General features: G+C 46.7%; 1 protein-coding gene across 12 annotated transcripts in view; it reads right to left on the bottom strand.

Annotated features, from left to right (window-relative positions):
* The window catches only part of GBF1 (golgi brefeldin A resistant guanine nucleotide exchange factor 1), a 136197-nt gene continuing 114372 nt past the window's right edge, over positions 1-21825 (bottom strand). For 3 of the 12 annotated variants that reach the window (XM_012519781.4, XM_058298586.2, XM_058298590.2), the window contains 32 exons: positions 19944-20091; positions 19388-19611; positions 18689-18857; positions 18025-18236; positions 17645-17743; positions 16841-17035; positions 16418-16607; positions 15462-15590; positions 15053-15141; positions 13857-14059; positions 13269-13392; positions 12390-12515; positions 12034-12116; positions 11339-11575; positions 10964-11057; positions 10417-10593; positions 10052-10116; positions 9845-9968; positions 9601-9672; positions 9356-9450; positions 8944-9097; positions 5236-5461; positions 4604-4764; positions 4222-4468; positions 3892-4085; positions 2902-3052; positions 2665-2795; positions 2352-2453; positions 1974-2087; positions 1651-1831; positions 1355-1483; positions 1-867 (listed from right to left, as the gene is read on the bottom strand). In XM_012519781.4, coding sequence (XP_012375235.1) covers positions 587-867; positions 1355-1483; positions 1651-1831; positions 1974-2087; positions 2352-2453; positions 2665-2795; positions 2902-3052; positions 3892-4085; positions 4222-4468; positions 4604-4764; positions 5236-5461; positions 8944-9097; positions 9356-9450; positions 9601-9672; positions 9845-9968; positions 10052-10116; positions 10417-10593; positions 10964-11057; positions 11339-11575; positions 12034-12116; positions 12390-12515; positions 13269-13392; positions 13857-14059; positions 15053-15141; positions 15462-15590; positions 16418-16607; positions 16841-17035; positions 17645-17743; positions 18025-18236; positions 18689-18857; positions 19388-19611; positions 19944-20091 — 4926 coding nt within the window. In that variant the 3' untranslated portion in view covers positions 1-586. Of the gene's footprint in view, positions 868-1354; positions 1484-1650; positions 1832-1973; positions 2088-2351; positions 2454-2664; positions 2796-2901; positions 3053-3879; positions 4086-4221; positions 4469-4603; positions 4765-5235; positions 5462-8943; positions 9098-9355; positions 9451-9600; positions 9673-9844; positions 9969-10051; positions 10117-10416; positions 10594-10963; positions 11058-11338; positions 11576-12033; positions 12117-12389; positions 12516-13268; positions 13393-13856; positions 14060-15052; positions 15142-15461; positions 15591-16417; positions 16608-16840; positions 17036-17644; positions 17744-18024; positions 18237-18688; positions 18858-19387; positions 19612-19943; positions 20092-21825 lie in introns of all 12 variants that reach the window. The other 9 variants (XM_004478862.5, XM_058298584.2, XM_058298588.2 and 6 more) reach the window with 3 other exon arrangements.

Raw genomic sequence — 21825 nt, 5'->3', positions numbered from 1 at the left:
TGTTGGTACTAAGACATTTATTATATCATAAAGGTCCATTTTATCCTGTTTTTCCATATGTACACACTCCTGTGAGTAGTCCCTCTGTCCAGCCCCACCTGCCCACTCTCCATGGTGCCAATCAACCCTCCAAACTGACCAACTAGTTAATAAAAGAGGAAGAACTAGAGGAGGTGGTCCAGGGTTGATGGGAGTGGGAATGAGAGAGGGAAACAAAGTGCAGAGTTTGGGCTTGGCTCTCATCACCTTACCATGGGCAAGAGGGACACATTAGCACTGTAGGGTTGGCACAGTGAAGCCTGCCCAGAGCTTCCAGGCTGGACGCAGAGCTGTAGGTGGTACCTGAGTGGGAACTCAGGTTGGACTTCCAGGAATGGAAGAGCAGAGGAGGAAAATGGTCCCGCAGTCTGACTGTGGGATCCAGGAGGGGCTATAAAACGTTTCCTCATTTTCAGTTCCCCATCCAAGTGGCAGCTACAGCAGCTCAGGCTGGACCTGAAGTATCTTGGCCCCTGGGACAGCTGGAAGGGGGAGGTAGGGGTAGCCTGGTAGGAAGTACTGGTTCTTGATCTTTGAGGGACCTGCCTTAGTTGACTTCAGAGGTGGGCATGGGGTCTGTAGGACGGGATGTGGCCAAGAGGGGCACTGGTGAGGTGGCCTCAATGAGTGCAGGGTTGAGAATGATGGGCAGAGTCATGGGTGGCACCCCCACCTGCAATGGGGAGGCCAAAGGTTGCAGGATCAGTGGGGGCTGAGCCACGGGGAGAGGCCCATCTGGGGTAGGGCTCAGCCTGCTGGGACTAGAGGCCACTGGTGATCCAGGGGAGCTGCTGTTGGTGGCTCGGGGGCTCTCGGGCTTCTCAAAGTCTATAGGGAGAGCAAGGTGGCTGCAATCAGACTCCATTGTTGGCTAAGGATAGCTCTACCATTCCCCGACTGATTTACTATACCTCTGGTCTCCCTCTCCCTGTGAGCTAAATGGGCCCTCCCAGGCTAAGCAGATGGGAGTCTCCTTTTGAATCCTATTCTGATGTCCAATTACCATTCATACCTCCTTTGCTGTATCTCCAGTCAGGTTAATTTTGATCTAGTCCTTACTAGAATCCCTGAAGGGCAAACTCTGTACATTCATTCCAAGTCCTGGGCCCAGCTTTCTCTTCAAAACCAGAAAATATCAAGCAACTAGCTCATCATATCCTACTTGGTCCTGCCATTTCTCTCAGGAAGAGCAGGCAAGCAAGACTCTCTGGTTCCTTCCTTTCCTATGCCAGAAGCAATCCCAAGCTACCCTAGGTTTCCTCTTAGGCCCCCTGCTTCCTACCCAACACCTAGCAGGCTAGCCCAGAGGACTTACCACAGGCCCCCAGCTCAGAGGGCATCTCTGGGGGAGGTGGATGGCCAGGTGTCCTTGTATCACCAGCAGCAGGAGTCAGGTGGGCTGAAGTCAGAGGTTTTGGGGCATGAGGTTCCATGGACATGGGGTCTGGGGAAGGTAGAGAATCCAGATGGCAGTTCTAGTGCTTTCTTTTCAGCAGAGCCCTGGCTGCCCACAAGTCTTCCCACCCATCTAGGGCACAGAGAACTAATTAAGATCCAGACTTATTTAGAAATTTGGAAGCCCTTCTTGATGAAACTGGGCCGAGCCCCTACCCTGGATGACAGTCTGCTTGAAGAGCTCATCTCGTAGGTGGGGAAGAAAACAGTCAATGCGCTCCCATGTGATCTCCCAGAGGGCTGAGGGGCCACCTCCTCGTGCATCTGCACTGTGGAAAATCTCTGCTGTGTCCATGACCAGGAGCATGTTCTTCAGGGACTCAGGGATGGCCTCAGACTGCATGGAGCACCATGAGTAAAGGAAGGGTGTCATGAGGGAATGTGGCAAGGGGGAGGAAGTTATCAAGGGGGAACCAGCAAGTCTTCCCAGCAGGTGGAAGAGAAGCAGGCAACAGAAGTCAGGCTGAGGTGGAACATACCAGTAAGTCACTGGAGCCTGCATGCATGTATTTGTCCATGAAGTCCAGGATGGTCAGCCAGAGGGCCGCAAAGGTGGAGAGTGACAGCAGTGGAGACAGGTGCTGCAGGAAGACCTAAGGCCCGCCAGCCCCTTTCAGCCAAGGGTAGTATAGGAGACTTCTGTACCCCTCTCCAAGGCTGGAAGGCAAGACTGTTCTATCTTGCATGGAAATATTAGATCAGAGATTCCTCTGGGAACCAGAATTCTTCTGGGTTCCACTAAGTCTCCATAGCTGGAGTTCCTGTGCACCTACCAGAAGCCCTGGCTTTCCTCCTTGGGAAGGGCAAATGTGGGGAAAGTGGGCCAGAATAGGTGGGCATGGAGTGGTGAAAAATACCTTAGAGAGCAGTGTGGAAGCCCTCATCCGGGTCTCCTCCATCCCGCCCACATCTGCAGGGCTGATGTTCTCCAAGAGCTTGGTAAGTAGTGGAAATAGCACCTGGTAGGTAAATATCCAATATTCCCTTTATCAGGGTCAGTTGGGAAGTCTTGCCTATCCCAAGGAAGCCAGGGGCTGGGGTGGATGGGTACAAAGTGGGAGGGAAGGTATGATGTGGCTGAGGATTGACATTAGGGACTCTTCAGGCTGTCTGGCTCTCCTTGTCTTAAGGAATTGTACTTTATCTTAAGAGATCGGTGGTAAGTATTACCTTGTTAAAACAAGACTCCCATTCTAGGGCATCTAGCTTTTGCAGATCATGTACCAGTAATGCTCGCTGCAGATAGGTCAGGGCCTGCATCCGCACTTGGCGCCGGGCATCACAACACAGGCAGGCAATGCCTAGGAGCAAAAGCAGGGTGAGAATCCTTTCAGGCAACCTGATCCTGGTGCTACCCAAGCTCCAGCTCCATTCCCTGCCCCTACCCTGCTTGCTCCCCCAAGGTACCCTGCAGTAAAGGGCACCAGCAGTGGGCCCAGAGAGTGCGTGAATCCGCTTCGATCTTCCGGCCCCCTGTCTCCAGGTGGCGCTGCTCCTCCGCCCAAGAGCTGTAGATTGAGGCCGCTCGCGTGTGCAGGGTATGCATCAGGTCTAGCAGCTGGGGTCACAGGATGGGGACAGGACATGAGTGGGGATAGGCTTGGTCTACCCTCTTCTCCCTTACCCCCTCACTGTCCCTGACTGAGTCTTCAAGGTAGTCCCTTTCACCACCACCCTTTTCTTCGACTATAAAATGGTTGCCCTAGTTCTGGGCAGTGTTGTGGGTCAGGTATTAACACATGGTAAAGAGATTTTAGGAGGTTGTATGAACCAAGTATTTGGGAACAATGAATTATACAGTGAGAAATGTACTTTCTCGTCAAATGCTATTTCACATTTTATGATGTCAGAAAAGCCTCAAGCAAACCTCAGGCTCAGAGGCTTTGATGGGCAATATATTGTGTCTGACTAGATTTAACAATACTTTTTTATTTTCATCATTTTTCTAAGGTTACTTTATTTAAGGCAATTAGTTTCCCACTTAGTTATATAAAGTCTGCTCTTAAAAGAAATTTTATATCCCTTGTACAGATAAAGAAGAAACTGGTGGTAGTTATTGCCTCCAGGAAGGGGAACAAAGTAGGTGGGGACAGCAATGGAAGGGAGACTTAGTTTTATGTTTACTCTTTTGTACCCTTTGAACTTCATACCATGTGCATATATTACCTATTCAAAAAATAAACAAACTTTAAAAAATAAATTTAAGAAAGGTTTAAGCAAACAAAGAACGACAGGTAGTCCTGGAGAAAGGGGAATACTGTGAAGGTGGTGGGTGGGGGCCTGGGCTAGAACAATTTCCTCTCAGCCCTGACTTTCCCTGGCCCCACCCAGGCTCCCAATATCAAGTGCAGAGAGAGGAGAGGAAGTAAAGGGTGCCATACTTACGTCCTGACTGACCTGTAAAGACACCGTATGGTAGCTGGCAGGCACGCCTTCATCCTCATCATCATCACTATGCCCGCCTCGAGTGGCAAGTTGGCTGGAGGTTCGAGGCCGCCGAAGCACTGAGCTCTCCTTGGATTTCTTCTTGAAGCGGTTCCCTTTGGTGTCATATTTGTGACTCTTGCTCCGTTTCTCCTGGGACTTGTACCCTGAGCAGAGCCAGACCCAGATCACATTTTCACATCCATGGGCACAGATGTCCTACCTTTTCCTCCCCTTTCTACCTTTCCCGGATATTCAATTCACACAGTTATTCCCCACCTGCCCCTTCACCAGGTGACCCACCGCCATTCAGACTGGCCTCCACAAAAATACGGAGAGTCTTGACACAGAGCTCAAAGTTGTCTGGTGTAATATGTGCAGCATCACGCACGATGAAAGAAAGCGATTCCACACACTTAAGCAGGGACTTAGTGTCATGTGGCCCCAGGTCCAGCCCCACTGTCAGGCTGTACTGATTGACCAGAGGCGAAGGGCTTGGTCGGCTGGGCGCCAGCCCTGGCTTGGAGTTGTCGATGTCGTCCTTTCCCACCTATAAAGTACACAGAGGAAGCTAGGGACCCAGGTTTGACCTCTATCTACCCCACTGATATTCTTTCAGATGACCAGGAATCTTTACCTCAGGCCAAAGAGGAAAGATTCGCCCCCTGTCCATACCCTCACTCACCACTAACCAACCACTGTTGACCACATCAGCATCTGTGGCTGACCGGTGCATCTTGCCAGGCCTGCCATGGTCAGTGTAGACCTCTGAGTCAGAAGTGTAACCTCGGTCCAGGCTCACATCATTTGGATGGTAGGATGGGAGCTCACTATCTGACTGGGCTCCTGAGCCAGACAAGGAGAAGAACAGAGTCAAGGTGGTAATGGAGACACTGGAGAAAAGGATAATTTAGGCTCTCAGAAGAGGGGTGTTGAAGCCTGGCCTCCCCTCTCTCTGGCCTGGCTTAGTTTCAGCCCTGTCATCAGAGGGCTGAAGGATGGTCTGGACAGCTTCTCTCTTGACCAAATAGGGCAGCAGGCTAATTTGGGCTCCCAATGGCATCTAGTAACAGCTGTGCGTGTTGGGTGGGGGAAGGGTCTGGCTTCTTGGCCTCCACTGCCTACTTGCTTTTATGCTATTTGACCTGCAAGTACTGGGGAGAGGCCAGTGGGCACTGAAAACTCTGGAAGTGGATGGTAGAAGCCAGGGGTGTTTAATCTGCCAAATGCAGTAACTGGTGCTTTGCTTTCCTGCCCTAGACTGTGGGGCCAAAATTGTCTATCTGCCAGTGTGGGTCTTCCTGAGAAAGGGCTTACCAGCATCAGGTGCATCAGCCCTGGCTGTGGCTTGCAGGGCAGCTGGAGGCTTCACACCTGAGCCAATGCACTCCAATAGTGTGAAAAGGGTAGCCCAGTCATCGCCTGAGTGGATGTTGGCTGCATTGGTCTTAAGGAGTTCATGAAGTCCAAAGGCAACCTGGTGGCTGACGCGGGACAGCACACTGGGCTTCATCAGTAGCAAAATGCGCAGGGAGAGCAGTACCTGGGGTGGGAGATGACGAGTGGGTACACAGTTTTCTGTTGACTCCTTCCCCAGTCTCTCTAGGGAAAGATTTCAGGGGGTTTGTGAGTTTGAATTGAAAAAAATCAACTTAACTATCTTTATTTTCTCTGATCTCTAACTGATATCTAGCATTTCCTTCATTTATGAATGTATGCAATAAATAAACTATAGCAGTATTCATTTGCCTGACTGGCAAAGGGATCCATGGAACAAAAAAAGATTAAGAACCCCTGCCCTAGGCCAATGAGAGTTTGCCTAGGGTCCAATGTAGGGTGCTGCTGGAGGTCTTTTACTCAGCTATTGTAAAATGAAATTTTTATTAAGCTAATTGTAGATTCATATGTAGTTGTAGGAAATAATACAGAGAGATCCCTTTGTACACTTGACCTGGTTTACCCCAATCGTTGCATAATGTAAGACTAGTATAATATCACAATCAGGATTTTTTTTTTTAAAGATTTATTTATTTATTTAATTTCCCCCCCTCCCCCGGTTGTCTGTTCTCTGTGTCTATTTGCTGCGTCTTGTTTCTTTGTCCGCTTCTGTTGTCATCTGCAGCACGGGAAGTGTGGGCGGCGCCATTCCTGGGCAGGCTGCACTTTCTTTCGCGCTGGGTGGCTCTCCTTATGGGTGCACTCCTCGCGCATGGGGTTCCCCTACGCGGGGGACACCCCTGTGTGGCAGGGGACTCCTTGCGCACATCAGCACTGCGCATGGGCCAGCTCCACACGGGTCAAGGAGGCCCGGGGTTTGAACCGCGGACCTCCCATGTGGTAGACGGATGCCCTAGCCACTGGGCCAAGTCCGTTTCCCACAACCAGGATATTGATGCAGTCCACTGATCTTTTTGAGATTTCCCAGTTTTACTTGTACTCACATGTGGATGTATGTATATGAAGTTCTGTACAGTGTTATCACCTGTATAGGTTTCATGTATCTATCACTACAGTCAAGATAGGGAATAATTCCAGCACCACAGGATCCTCATGTTGCTGTTTCATAACCATATTCACCTCTCTCCTGCTCCTATCCCTAACCTCCCTTCTACTTCTAACATTTTGCCATTTCAAAAATGTAACATAAATGGAATTATGTAGTACATAACCTTTTTGGATTGGCTTTTCACTCAGTATAATTCCCTGAAGAGTCATCAAAGCTTTTTGCTTGTATTAATAGTTTGTTCCTTTTTATTGTTGAGTAATAGTCCATGGTAAATATGTACCACCACTTCATTATTTATCTGTTGATGGTTATCATCTGGGTTGATTTCAGGTTTTGGCTATTTTAAACAGAGCTTCTAAGAACATTCATGTATAGGTTTTTATGTGAATGTCAGTTTCCATTCCCCTGGGATAATTGCCCAAGAGTGCAATTGCTTGGTTGTGTGGCAACTGCATGCTTAGTTGTTTTTTTTTTTAAGGAGGTACTGGGGATTGAGCCCAAGACCTTGTACAAGGGAAGCAGGTGCTCAACCACTGAGCTATATCCACTCCCCACGTTTAGTTTTAGAAGAAACTGTCAACAGACTGGTTGAATTTTACATTCCCACCAGCAATGTATAAATGATTCAGTTTCTCCACATCTTTACCAGCATTTGGTACTGTCACTAGTTTTTATGTTAGCCATTCTGATGGATGTATAGTGATAACTCATTGTAGTTAAGTTGCATTTCCCTGAAGGCTAATGATGTCGACTATCTTTTCTTGTGCTTATTTGCTATCCATATATCATCTTTGGAGAAATGTCTGTTCATGTCCTTTGCCCACTTTCTAATTAGATTATTATTATTATTATTATTGGGTTTTGAGAGTTATTTGAATACTTTGGGTACCAGTCCTTTTTATTATATGTGACTTGCAAATATTTTCTCCCAGTCTGTAGCTTGTCTTTTTATCCTCTTCACATGGGTTTTCACAGAGCCAGAGTTTTAGAAAATATTGATGAAGTCCAATTTATCCATTTTACTTTTTATGGATCATGATTTTGGTGTTGAGTCTAAGAACTCTTTGAACTCTTTGCCTAACCCCAGACCCAGACTTGTTCTAAAAGTTTTATAGTTTTATGTTTTGCATTTAAATTTATGATTTGTTCTGAGTTAATTTTTAAAGAAAGTGTGAGGTTCAGCTCAAGGTTCATTTTTTCCCCTTTATGGATCTCAATTACTCCAGCACTATTTGTTGAAAAGTCAATCCTTCCTGTGTTTGCACTTTGGTCAAAACCAGTTGAGCATATTAGGGTGGAATGATTTCTGATTTCTCTATTCTATTTCACTGATCTACGTATCTGTACTCTACAAATACTGCACAATCTTGATTACTGAGGTTATAACGTAAGTCTTAATATCAGAGTGATTCCTCCCACTTTATTTTTTGTTTAGATTGCATTAGCTATTTTAGGGTCTGTGCCTTATAGGGCCTTTAAAAAAATTTTTTTTAAAGAATTATTTATTTATGCCCCCCTCATTGTCTATATTTGCTGTCTGCTCTCTGTGTCCATTCCCTGTGTGCTGTGTCTGCTTGTCTTCTCTTTCAGAGGTACCAGGAACCAAACCTGGGACCTCCCATGTATGAGAGAGGTGCTCAATCACTTGAGCCACCTCAGCTCCCTGCTCTGTTGTCTCTCTCATTGTGTTTTCTCTTTGTGTCTCCTTGCTGTGTCATCTTGTTGTGTCAGCTTACCACGCCAGCTTGTTGTTTTACTTGTCTTCTCCAGCAGGCACCAGGAACTGAACCCAGGATCTCCCATATGATCAGGAACTCAATTGCCTGAGCCACATCTGCTTCTCTCCATATAAATTTTAGAATAAGCTTGTCTATGTTTATAAAAATCCTTTCTAGGATTTTAATAGGATTTGCATCTTTACTATGTTGAGTCTTCCACCATGAACACAGTATGTCTCTTTACATTTAGGTATTATTTCATTAGTATTTTGTAATTTTCAGCATATAGATCCAAAACATGTTTTGTTAGATGTATTCCTAAGTATTTCACTTTATTTGAAACAATTATATATGGTATTGTGTTTTTAATTTCAGCTTTCATACATTAATTGTCAGTGTATAGAAATATGATTGATTTGTGTTGATCTTGTATCCTGGTAACCTTGCTGAACTCAGTTATTAGTTCTATGCTGGTGGTTTTTTGTAGTTGGGCTGAGAAATCTCAGGAGGTTCCTAAGTTTGCGAGTCAGGAAACCAGGTACAGGGCAAAGACTGCTACAAGGCAGCTGATTCATTTATAGGAACCTGCACTGGAGTTGAACATCAGCTTGATGCCTAAGGCTATCCCAGACTCACCCCCAATGTTACCTGTTAGATCCTACCAGTCCTGAGGTTGGTGACTGGGTTCATGCTATAGGGTACTAAATGTGCTCTGTCTCAGGCTGCATCCACAACTGACACTGGCCTTAGGCCCTTGCATACCCTCCCACCTTCCCACCCTCCCTTGTGCACTCTCCTTACCTGGCCACTGATTTCTTCTCTCCGGAGCAACCGAATAGCCAGACGCAACAGCCCCACTACAGCCCTTTCCACAAGAAAGCAGAAATCCTGTGCCTGGACACACAGGTGGTATAGATGGTCTCGGACAGTCTGCCATACACAGCCCACACGGTCCCTACAGGGAACACAAGAGATAAAGACAGTTTCAGCTGGAGAGGCCACCAGGCAAAAAACATCCCTTCCTGATCTAGGCTAGCCCTTTCAGGACTCACTGATATTATACCCTGAGCAGACACAAGTGTAACGAGGAAGCTCTCCGCCTTGTCTACAGCTTCATGTGCATTTTATCCCAGATGGCTCCAGACTTCCATCCCTTTGGCACAAGCTCAGTATAGGGCCTGCCTAAAGACTACCTTCACCTGCCTTCTCCTACCTGTTCTCTAGCACAATCCTCAGGAGCATCTCCAAGCAGAAAGCAGCATCCTCCTCATCATATGTCTCTTCATCTGGTGTCACTGAGACCAAAGCCTGGAAAGAAGCAGCAGGAAGACAGACTTGGAGAAGAAAAGAAGCCAGCCACTGGTCTTGCCCTGCCAGGGATCCAGACATAATACAACTATGCCCCCACACCCCAGTCCCAGTCCTTCAATCACTCTTTCCTCTTCATATGGTAGGTACCTTCATGAGCTCTTGCAGTGACTCCAGCTGGAGGAATTTGCTTTCTGTGATCATTTTTTCTGGGTCACACTGCTGGAGGAGGCACATGATAACAGCAGTCAGTAACAAGAACTAGAGGGAAAACAATGTCCCCAAAGCCAGGGAGAGAGGGCAGGAGTCATGGTTTTATTTTTCCATTTGCAGGGCAGTGTCTGCCCAGTAGGGAGGGCTCTGGGCTTGCTCACCAGGGGTGGGCAGGTAGTACCTTGATACAATCCAAAGCCACTCGCTTGGCCTCTTGGTTCTCAGTGGATGGGCCCCGCACACTAGATTGCTCAGGACTACTCAGTGTCAGCCAGCTCACGAAGCTCAGTACTGTTGACTCTCCTCTGTAGAAAAGGGGTACAGCACTAGTCAGCCCCAGAACCTGAGCTGCCCTCCCAAAAGCTTTCAGCTTCTGGTCTACCCTCACCGGTTTGATGGTGTCTCCTCCCGCTGCAAAGAAATCTTGCCATTTGGATCCACAAAATCTTCTACCTGGAAAAGCAGGTCAAATGTAATTTATTTCCACATGCCCTTTGCATTTCCTGGCCCCCATGCAAAATTCACTGGCTTTCTTCCTAGAGCCCTCTGGCCTACAATACTGAGCATCCTCTAATTGGTGGCTTTCCTTTATAGCTATCCCCCAGAATCAGTGGTGTTACATTTGAGGAGTTCCTGGTGAGCTTTAGTAGGCATCAGGCCCAGTACTACTGTCAAACCCATTCTAATATCTACAGCATATAATCTTGGGGCTCTTGTCTTGTTACTGTTGATTACTTTCCCACCAAGAATTACCTCCACCATAGCCTTCGGCAGCAGTTGCGCTCGGAAGAGCTGCAGCATGGCTTCCATGATATTCTTCCAGCCCTCTCGCAAAATGTCGCCGTGACGATGGGCCAAATGGAATACCGTCTTGGCTGCAATGTGAGCTTTAGGGTTGCTTCCAAACACACTGGGCAGGTTCTCGATAGACTGGGAAAAAGGATGAGAAGAGGTTTAGGGCCTGGCTGATAATCTGAAAAGGAAAATCTCTTAACCCTCTGCCTATGGGTCCCTGAGGCTTCTGCTAGCTTTGCTTCAATCCCCATCATACTTGAGGGAAGGGCTAACCTGTTTAAGGCTTTCCCCAAACTTGTATCTCTTCTCCCAATCCCATTACATCTAATGACATTATTCTCATCCCAGGGTATTTAAGACAGAAATGGCTTAAGTGCTGATATGGTCTAGGGGGCTGAAAGAAGAAGAGGTGGAGGGAAAGCAGCTCCACACATAAGGGGAGATCCTTGGCTGGAAGAAAGTCCTCCTTTGAAACTCTAAGTATACAGTCCCTGCCCCTGCTCACCTCACTGCTGAGAGCTGTAAATTTGCAGAGAGAGATGATGAGATTGTCAAACACATCGCTGAGGCCGTAGTGGGCGGAGATCATGGCGCACTTCCTGTAACATTACCCCCATCCCAGAAACAGAGTCACTGGAAGGCTGTGCAGACCCTCCAAGTCCCTAAGAAGACTTGCTTGGGACTCTTCCCCAACCAGTCCTGGGAAGAAATCTTTTATTTTCGAGTCTATTTAAAACTAAGCTTTCCCAAGCTTCAGCCTTCCTCCAAAAACTCAGGAGGAACCTCTATGGAAAATGAAAGTTGGAGTCAGAGAGGAATGCAGGCAACCATGGTAGCTCAGAGGGCTGGGAGGAGGTTAAGACCAATGCCAAATGGGTACCTGAAGCCTGAGATGGCTTTCTGGATGATTGTTTCTTCAAGGCTTTTGTCAAAGACATAAGAGAGAGCAGCAATAGTGGGGCCCCAGGTCATGGTAAAGAGGTCAAGATCATAGCTGCCAGCAGGCAAACGCAGGAATATGCCTTCGGGGGTGGCTCCTCGATGAAGCAGGACATTCCAAACATAGTTCTCCCTAACCAAGCCCGTCTGCTCCTCAGGCATCACAATTTCCTCATTCCTGTCACCAAATAAGGAAAGGACAGGGGCCTTTAGTTCTGTAGTAAGATCTTATACTTTTTGGGTATGAAAGAATGAACAACTCTACTTTTTCTGACTTAAGTGTCCCATCTCTGATCTCTCACCCAAGCCTCACCCTTCTATGGTCCATCTTGGGTTTTATACCAGCCAGTTTTATACTAGACCAGAAAACCCAGATGCTTTGGGTTTAGGGAGTAGGACTATGACACCCCACTTAAAAGGGACAGTTGGACCTTAGCTCAAAGTACCAGAGTCTCAATATTGTTTAGGCTTCTATAAGGAAAAGGCAAGTTGGGAGAGAGGGGGCTGCCCGACTAAGTCCCAAGGCTAAGTCCAGGGCATAGGAGCCCCACAGAATCTGGTGTGACTCTAAAAATTGGAAAAGGAGGCAATGAGCTTCTTAACAGAGATGCTACACTGTTTTTCATACATACTCACTTGATGGCATGGTACATGTCCTCCAGGATGTCCTGCTCAAAGTCCTTGCCTCCGTTCACACCTTTTAGGTTTTTGCGAAACTCCTAGAGATAGGCCAGTGAGCTTTCCCCACCTTGTGTTAAGGATGAAGCCCCACCTAAGGAACTTCTGGGTCTGTGGTTAAGTAGGACTTAGGAAACAGTACGTGAACTAACCCATCCCACCCACTCCACCTCAGTTTCTCTTCTGGATTGGCCAGCCCTCCCTGATTTCCTTATACAAAACCCCAATTTCTGTGCCTATTGGAAATCCCTTTAAAACTGCTGCTGCCAAAGCTGTGTTGGAACTTCTCTATCCTGGTTGGGACCCAAGCTTACCTCCAGGGTCATGGGTGCATTCTGCTTGCGAACATTGTGGTTGTGCTGGTCAGTATTAAGCATGATGACAGCATAGGCCAGGGCAAAGCAGGCATCGCTATTGGCAAATGGGGAGCCATTACAATTCTGAAAAAGCAAAGACCCCCACCTGTGTCAATGTCCTTCTTTGGTCAATTAAACCTAAAATACCAACCTACTGGTCAGTGCTGATACAGAAGGAAGGTTCCCCCAGAAAATGGCCAACCTCTTGCCAACTCCTTAACAGAAACTAATCTCTCTATGGAAAGCTCACTGATGTTGCTCTCAAGCTTTCTTTTTTTCCTTTTTTTCTTAAGCCCTAAGAGACAGCAGCTGGATCCTTTAACTGGAGCCAAAGAACCCCTCAGTCAAATTGGTCGGGAATCCAGGCCTCAGTCCCTGCCTTTTTTTTTTTTTTTTAAGATTTATTTTTTTTATTCTTCTCCCCTTCCCCACCCCAACTCCCCCAGTTGTCTGCTCTCTGTGTCCATTCGCTGTGTGTTCTTCTATGCCTGCTTGTATTCTTGTCAGCGGCACTGGGATTCTGTGTCTCTTTTTTGTTGTGTCATCTTGTTGTGTCAGCTCTCCGTGTGTGTGCGGCGCCACTCCTGGGCAGGCTGGACTTTCTTTTGTGCAGGGCGGCTCTCCCTATGGGGCACACTTCTTGCAGGTGGGGCTCCCCTTCATGGGGGACACCCCTGCGTGGCATGGCACTCCTTGTGCACATCAGCACTGCACGTGGGCAAGCTCACCACGTGGATCAGGAGGCCCTGGGTTTGAACCCTGGACCTTGCATGTGGTAGGTGGACGCTCTATCCGTTGAGCCAAGTCCGCTTCCCAGTCCCTGCCTTTTGAACTCACCCTCCAATGCTCTGTGAATGCCTCCAGCAGCCTCTGGATGACTGGTGCTTCTCCAGGCAAGCGAAAAGCTTCCAAATAGAGACGGAGAGCTTCATCTAGTCGCAGACCCTGAAAGCTGAAGGTGCTATAGGAATAGGAAGAAGGATTAAGAAGCTGAAGGCATTATGTTGGCTGCAAATGCTGGGCTTTCTTTCTACTAGCCAGCTTAATCCTTCTATTCTGCTCTAATTGGAAAAGAGGAGGCTGAGGACTCTGGCAAAAGGGAGTTATCTCCTGGTCATCCCTAACACAGACAGAACTGTGACAATCCCTAACCTTAGTACTTTTCACATCAGCAAACTCTTACCTAGAAATCTCATCCCCTAGAACTCAGTCACACCCCTCTGCAATGCTCTCTATGCAAAACAGAGTGGCTCCCAAGGCTATCTCTCCAGAGCCTCTTTCTGTTACCACACACATAGTTGATAGGAAAGGAAAGAGCATATGCCCTGGGTCACCAGCAGGAATTGACTGAGGCTGCTTTGGAGGAGGGCTGCCCTGGTCCCCCAGACTGATCACTATGTCCCATATTGGTTACAGCTTCCTCACCTCACAAAACTCTCCAACAGGTCAATGTTTTTGCGGTCACTCACAAATTCCCCAATCATTTTCTTGTCCAGCCAAGGGTTCTCTCGGAGCCACTGGGCTACCTCTGTGCTGTCCATTGGAATGGTGAGGAGGCCCTTCTCCTGCAGAAACTGGATTCCCTTCTTTGGTTTCTGATTGAACTGCTCTGTGCCAGTGATCAGTAGCTGAAGGAGAAAGACTTTTAAGTGTCAGAAGCTGCTCTGTTCCTAAATCAGACAAGGCCTAGCCAGGTTGGATTCCATCACAGCCCAAAGCTGGTCATCTAATGGGCTCCTAAGATGTGGGTCTTAGTGACTCCAGAAGTAAGTTGGATCATACTGGCCTAGTTTATCCCCATTTTCATGTCTAATTAAAACTGGCTAAGGAACTCCTTTTCACTTCTTTTCTGAGTGCTCAAGATAGATAGGTCAGCCCCCTCTCCTTCAACTTGAGGATAAGGAAAGAAAGCAGAAGTAAGAGACCAGAGAAGATTTTCTTTTCTTCAATTTTATAGCTATCCCTGGCATTTGTTTACAGTCAGCAGCTTGGTAAGAGTCTAACTTAGATTCCTCTCCTTTCTTTGGTTGCCTAGCTCTTAGGCCCTGGAGTTTGAAAGACAAGGTAAACAGTGATGATAATTCAGTTTTCTCTTTGTTTCATTACAGCCCTGTAATCAAGAGCACACATATGCCAAAGTCATTTAGGAGCTAATCGAGGCCAGCAATAAGAGGAAAAAAGGGTTAAATAGGAGGTTTTCTTTGTGTTAAGAAAAACTAAAAGCATAAACAATTACTTGAACTTTACTAAAACACCAGAACAAATGTCATTTCCTTTTATTCCCAATTACTATGCTGGAGCTGGAGATGACCAATAATAACCTTCTGTGACCCACAAGACACCAGCTCCCAGGGATCCTGTTACCCCCAGGAATCCCCATCAGTTAGGTTAGAATTTGCCCAGGGGCATACAATAAGGTTTACCCAACCACATGGCTTAGGAGTAAGGGAAGGGCTTCAAAGGAGATGTGGGGGTTGCAGAAGTCCCAAAAAGCTCATAAACTATTCTTAGGAAGCTCTACAATGAGCTGCTAGATGTTTCCATCCTCTGGGATAGAAACTCTACAAACAACACCCAGAGGTAGGTGGAGTCTGAATTACAGGGACTGTAATTATAAGTACCTTCTTTTTGTTTTTCATTTCAATCAGTTCCCTTGGATCTGGCAGGAGACAGGAAAATCGAGGTGGCTTCCGGGTAAACTTTTTGTCAGCTACAAAGGGCAAGAAGAGAGTAAAAAACCCAGAAGACCTTGTTTATCAGGACAGGGACTTTTGAAAGGTCAATGCTATTCTCATGCAGTGAAAAAGGAGATGGCTCAGAAATTTTCTTCTCCTCATCAGTTTTCCACTTCCCTGCAAGACCTCTCTTTCGGGTCTCCAGATATTTTCTTTCTTCTCTCTGGGCCCATGGTTAGCAGCCGAAGCTCACTCAGCTGCTCTCTGAGGGTATCTCTGTTTCCCTCACTCCATTCTAGGCCCTCCAGTTGAGGAACCTAAGGTACCTGGACACCCAGTACCAACCCAGAGTTACCGGCTTCCTCCAGATCACTGCATCCTGGCTTCCCATGTTCTGTAGGCAGCTGCCCTCCACCTGGCAAATGCAGGCCTGGAATGTCTGGGGCCATGCCTATAGTCTTCCCATCACTGGCTGCTCTCTCAGCTGGTAAGAGAGAAAAAGACATGTGAAGATTTAAGAGTAGGAAGCCAAGCAGAGCTGCAGAAGAGGCTGAATCCCAAGCAAGGAGACATGCATGCTTCAACATAGGGAGCCAGCTATAACCAACCCAGAACAAGTGGTTACTGTCACAGGTCAGCTAAGCATTAGATTCTATAATTAAATTAAAGGACTACCCAGTCATGTTCCATGATCTTCTGCAACCTCAATATCAAGGGGAAGATAGAGAAGATTAGAGGGGAGGCAGATACTGAGGGTAGATGTGAGATGGAGGAAGGTGGGGCCTAGAACTTTTAGGTTCAGAAGTCCTATATCTTTTTTTTTTCTTTTTTCCTGAGGTACTGGGGGTAGGGATTGAACCCAGGACTTCAAATGTGGGAAGCCGGCACTCAACCACTGAGCTACATGGGTTCCCCTGAGTAGGTACTACACTGGTTCTCCTGAGTTGGCTTTTTCATTTGTTTGCTTGCTTTATGTTTTTAGGAGGTACTGGGGATCAAATCTAGGACTTCATACATGGGAAGCAGGTGCCCAAACACTTCAGCTACATCTGCTCCCCTATATCCTTTAATATCTGTTCTTTCTCTTCCCCTAAAGAGATAGTAATTCTGTAAAAACCCCCAAAGTAGGGAGAAGAAGAAAGAGAGAAGTCCATGAGTCCTGTTACCCTGCCTAGCCTGTGATTCAAACCACCAAACTCCAGAAACAAAGAATAGGGAGCTACTACAGAGGAATTGATGTAAGGGTTCTAGTAAGTAGACAGAGGGTAAGCATAGAGTCCTGGGGTCTTCAAAGGAAGAAATGCCTCTCACTATTGCTGGCTTCTCGGGTTCCATCTAATGCCTCATAGCTGGGTCTGGCTGCCTCTTTCTTTTCTTGCTGGGTGAGGCTGTTGAGAACTTTGGCCTGGCAGTGGGCCTCAGTGCTGTCAATCACTGTCAAAAGGGCATCAAGAGACAGCAAGTGTGTTGTATAGAGCTGACCAGAGACAGGAAAGGCATTCTGGAAAGTAAACAGATACAACAGAGTTAAGGTTAGAATACTCTACACTTTAAATAACCCTTTTTCAACAATTCTGAAACCTTCTCTAACTTCTATATTGCCTTGAGAAAATGTCTTTCTTTTTCCTGTTTCTCACCTCCCAAGTGTTCCTCTCCCTGTATGAAGCATCCCCACTACCACCAGGGAAATTTCCTTAGTAGAGCCTTATCTCCAGAGCCAATAGTGCTCAGCACCTTGGACAGCAGCTTAGTGAGCTCCTCAAAAAGGCTGGAACAATAGTAGTCACAATCATAGTTGATGTAGAGCTCCGTGACAAAGCTCGGGATGCGCCAAAGCTGCACAAAGGCCTCCAGTGCCATCTCCTTCATCTCGTAAGGCATCTTGGGGTTTTCCACAGTGATGATCTCCATGAGCTTTTTGATGTACATCTGGCAGTAATCCAATTAATTGCCATTTGGTGGGGAAAGGATTCAAGATAGGAAGAGACAGATTTAGACAGGAAGAATATTAAACAGATGAAGCAGATGACCAGCCAGGAGGCATGCAGTAAGTGACACCTAAAAGTATTCCATCCCCTAAACACATTCCCCTCTTTGGCCTCTATATTTGGTAAGGTTCAGTTCTCTACCCTATGCCTGATTCAAAACAAGCTGACTGTTGCCCTTTTTGTGCTCTTTATGTGGGCCTGACTTGGTCCTATTTAAGTTTATGCAATCTAATGGCAAAGCCAGCTTGACTTGCCTGGCTGTGTTGCAGAGGAATTGCTAGACAAAAGAGCTGTTACCACTCATGGTGAGGCTACCCACACTAGTCTTCCTATTTGGGTTCTTCCACTTTAGAACCAACCAGTTTTCTGGAGGTTCCTTTTAACACCTCCACTAAAGAAGCCAGTCAATGAACCAAACTATGTGGCCTAAAAGCACTCTCCTACAGAAGCCCCTAAATCCCACCCCTGCAGCATGGCAGAGCTGAGACCATTGGTGATGCCATGCATTTGATTATTTTTATTTATTTTTCTTCAAGGTCAGGAAACTCACCTCTAATTGGAATTTGAGATGTTCCCGCATGCTCTCAAACAGTAGGAAGCATACCCGAAGGGAAGCAGCATACAGGTTCAGCCGCTCTACGCTGAGTAGCTGGAGATCAGAGTAGGGTGGATCATGAGATATCTGAACCTGATTATGGGTCAACCAGGACAGAGGCAGGAGAGCAAACTTGGTGGAGTTGCTCTGAGGGAACTCTGTATCTAGCCATTCTTATATTTCCCTCTGGGTGCCAGAGTCCTGGGAAACTACTAGAACCCTCTTACTATGACTACTGTCCCACTAGGAGGGAGGTGTTATCCTGAGTGCTATATTCTCACAAAATCACCCAAACCTTCTTGTGCTCCCCTGGTCCTTGAGAGCCCCAGTCTTACCTGGAATAAGTGGCGGCACATTTCATCCTTGATGAGACTCAAGAGGATCTGGCACTGGGCCACAGGGGCTGACTCAAGAGCCACTGTTAGCAAATGCAGTCCCATGTGGATCATAACCTCTGAATTGTGGCGGTCATGTGGGTTGGTGAGAGATATGAGGAAGCGGAAGAGCTCGCGGATGCAGGGAAGACCATATGGGACCAAAGCTGTACCTGGGGAAGGATAGGAGGGAAGGGAAGTGGGACTACTAAGAAACAACTGGCCTGATGGCTTGGCCTAGTCTGCCCTGCATTACACAAGGCAATTTCAGGTAAGTGATTCTCTTCAAGGAAAAGAAGCTGGGGAAAGGTGGAGACTAATCTCGCTTATTGGAAGGAATCAGCATTGATCCTACCTTTCTGTTAAAAGTCCCAAGCTTTCTATTCTTTCCTCTCACTTTCTATTCTTCCCTCTCACCAATTCCCTTTATGTATAAGTTAGGGAAGGGCTCCAACCATGCCCTTCCCTAACTTATACAGTCCTCTGGGTTGATTCCATTTTGTGACTACAAAATGGCCTAGAATGTGGACCAGCAGGCCGCTGTCACCTTAGGTTCAAAACGGTCTAGACTCAGGGAGAATGGATGGACTGGGGGAGGTGAATGAGTCTGTCAGACAGTACCCACCTTCTTTCTGGGAGGACTGTGTAAAACGCACACCTCGGGGATTGACGTAATCCATGTCATGGACAGAGGCAGAGTCAGAATGGTCAGCAGGGGACGTGCATTCCTCTAGCACTTCAGGGATGGATTCCACAGATGCTGATTGGGCCTTTTCCACCTGGGCCCCCTCCTGCTATGACCAGTAGCAGGGGGATATAGTAAGAAGGCTGAGGTAAGAACAACCTGGAACTTACTCTCCTGAAGTACCTGTATTCCATGGTGTTCCAAATGGACTGCAGGTGTAAGGTCAGCTCAGTGAACTATGAAATGATGCAAGGTGGCTTGGGTAGGAGTATGATGAAAAGCTCAGAAAACCTCTCCTAAGGCATCAGTGATCTACAACGACTGGAACCTAGAGTCAGTAGAGGTACTCACAGGCTTAGGATTCAGAACATTACCTTCCAGAAAAAGTCATGGCCAGCTGCCTCACCTTTGCCAAGTATCACCCATATGTGTAACGTGATAAATCCCATCAGCTATCTCTCACTGTGAGTCATGCTGTGGGTTTTCCAGGCAGCATAGCTAATTATAGGAAACAGGGGAAGAAGAAGCACTCACTACCCCATCCTTCTTTTGAGCCAAGACCTGGATAATGCCCCAAAGGATCAAGTAAATTTCCTCAGTGAAAGACTGGAGAGGGATCTTTAGATATTAAAGCCATACCTGGGAGTCCAGTTGCTCAGGAACCCCTAGCTCACTGCTCCCAGGCTCTGTAGCTGTGCTGTATGCTAGAGGAGCAGCTTGTTCCAGGTCAGTGAGGTCCTCTTTGGAGTTGGTATGGGAGGAGAACTCCAGGCCACTATCTGTAGAGGGACTGACCACTGTTGAGGCAGCTTCTGAACTTGCAGAGGAGATGGGAGTGGGCACATCAATGAAGGGCATGCCACCTGCCAAAGTAAGTGAGGTTTGAAGGAAGAAGGGGCAGACAGTCGGGAAAACACACCCTCCATGGTATCAGGGGTTCTTAATCCAGACTGCACACTAATCTATGCATATACCTGTCTCTAAAGTAGACAGAGTCCCTCTGAATGGAGAATAATCCTAAGTCACTGAAGAGTTGCTGAATGGTCATAATCAGATTTAGCCTGGAGGTTTTTCTTTTAGCTATCAGCAGGAAGGCCAAAACCCCTCAGTTGGATTTTCAATGTCAAAATCCCTAAGAGAGGGAGGAGCTTTAATTCTATGTATTCTAATCACAAGAAACAGCTCAGGCACTCACCAGTAAGGTTGGAGGATAAGGTACTTCCATTGGGGATGGGCAGCTCTGAACCTGGTGTAACTCTGGTCATATGGCGTGGGGGCCGGGGAGATCGCTTCTGCTTCTTCCACTTGGATGAATCACTCATGCCTCCTGCTCTCATTTTCAGCTGGAAACATCATACCTCATTAGCACTAGTGTTCAAACCAAGACTCTATCCCTAGAAATCTCTGTTCTTAGTTCTACTGTTTCTTAGAAAGCTGCCTATACCCACATCTGTGCCAAAGAATCTAAACCATCAGATCACACCCCTTCTTTTCTAATCTGGCTTCTACATTGCCACTTTACACTTCGACTTGGCAACCTCCATGTGGAAGGTAAAATTCTGCTTCTAGGCTGGTCATTGACAGGGCCAGGCTTCACACTTATCACTTTGCTCCCCTGGATCCTGGATGTTGCATTAAGCAGGCAATTCTGAGTCCTGTAGATGGTACACAACCCTCCTGCAGAAAGAGTAAGGACAGGGGCTCTTTTGCCCAGAGCCTCAGGTCTATAGGCTCATAGACTCTTGGACTTTCCTCCTCAATCATGCTGCAGAGAAGTCTCCTACTCCTGCTAGTTTTTATCCAATTATAAGAGTTTACTCCTTCTCATCAAGGTCTTAGCCTTCCTATTGGTCTGTGGATGGGCCTAGACTACAAACACACCCCTTAATCTCTGGAATTTCTGCATCAAATTGGTCAAAGCCTCATTCCTTGAAGTTAAGGAAGGAATGGTATTGCATCACAGCTTGTTTGTAGAGGAAAGGATGTAGAGTCAGCTCATGCTGCTGCTCTACTCTCTGCCACTTCCAATTTTGTGTATCAATGGGACCTCTTGGTTCTTTCTAGATGCAACTTTTCATTTTTAGATGGTAAGGCCACTGACTCTTTGGATCCTTATTCTATTCCATTCCACTCTCTCTTGCTGTAGTTCTTTTTCTATAGCTTCCTATAGTGATAAAGGACAATCTCTATCATTTGCTGACTAAATACAAGTTTTTTTTTAATGCATTTCCTCCACCTAAGTTTACAGCTTCTTTGTTTATGCCCATTTCATTTCCCTAGTTCTGAGGCTTTCTCAGTTGGGGTTTCAACCTAGTCTCCCTACAGAGTTATACTAAATTACTCCTAGACCATTCCTGGTTTGGGCAAAAGCAACTCTTCCAGGACCAGTAGAATGATTCCAAAGAAACACCTTTCCTGCCTGCCTCATTCTAAAGGTTGAATATACCCATATTAGCCTTGGCCTGTTCATATCCTTCTGATATTTGGAGATAGGGCCCTTCCCTTAGGCTCCTCCAAATCATCCAGAACCGAGGTAATCGTTGATTGCTTGCTTAGAAACCACATAATGCTTCCTTCTCTACCAATAGCTCCTTCCATAAAGGAAAAAGGCCCAACAGCTGAGTCCTTTCCCCAGGTATTCGCAACTAGCAACAGCCTTGCATTAGATTTACACTTCTCATCCTTCCATCTCCAAAATGACTGCAATCTTATGCCTAGGTAGGAGCTTCAAGTGTTCTGAGTGCAGTTGCTAAGTAGGAACCATAAGGGTGTTCTCCCAGGGCTAAGGTTCTGTAGAAATTTGTTCTAGTTTCAGCATAAGTGGGGCATGTGGAGGCTGGGAGAGTTCCTCACTGGAGCTCAGCTAGGTCAAGTTCATGGTAAAAAAAAAAAAAAAAAAAAAAGTTATGGCGAGAAGTCAGCCAAACCTGTAGAAGAGCAGGAAGCCCAAGAGATCAATGGAAAAAAAAAACCAAGAATCTCCTGGCTTTATTTATTTATTTTCCTCCTGGCTTTATTGGCAGTTGTCACTGAGCTCCAAAAAGTACTAATGTTTGCACCTACTTTTATAAGATATC

The sequence above is a fragment of the Dasypus novemcinctus genome, chromosome 6 (genome assembly GCF_030445035.2).
Source record: "Dasypus novemcinctus isolate mDasNov1 chromosome 6, mDasNov1.1.hap2, whole genome shotgun sequence".
In the NCBI taxonomy this organism is placed as follows: Eukaryota; Metazoa; Chordata; class Mammalia; order Cingulata; family Dasypodidae; genus Dasypus; species Dasypus novemcinctus.
This window is presented reverse-complemented; position numbering and strand designations above follow the sequence as displayed.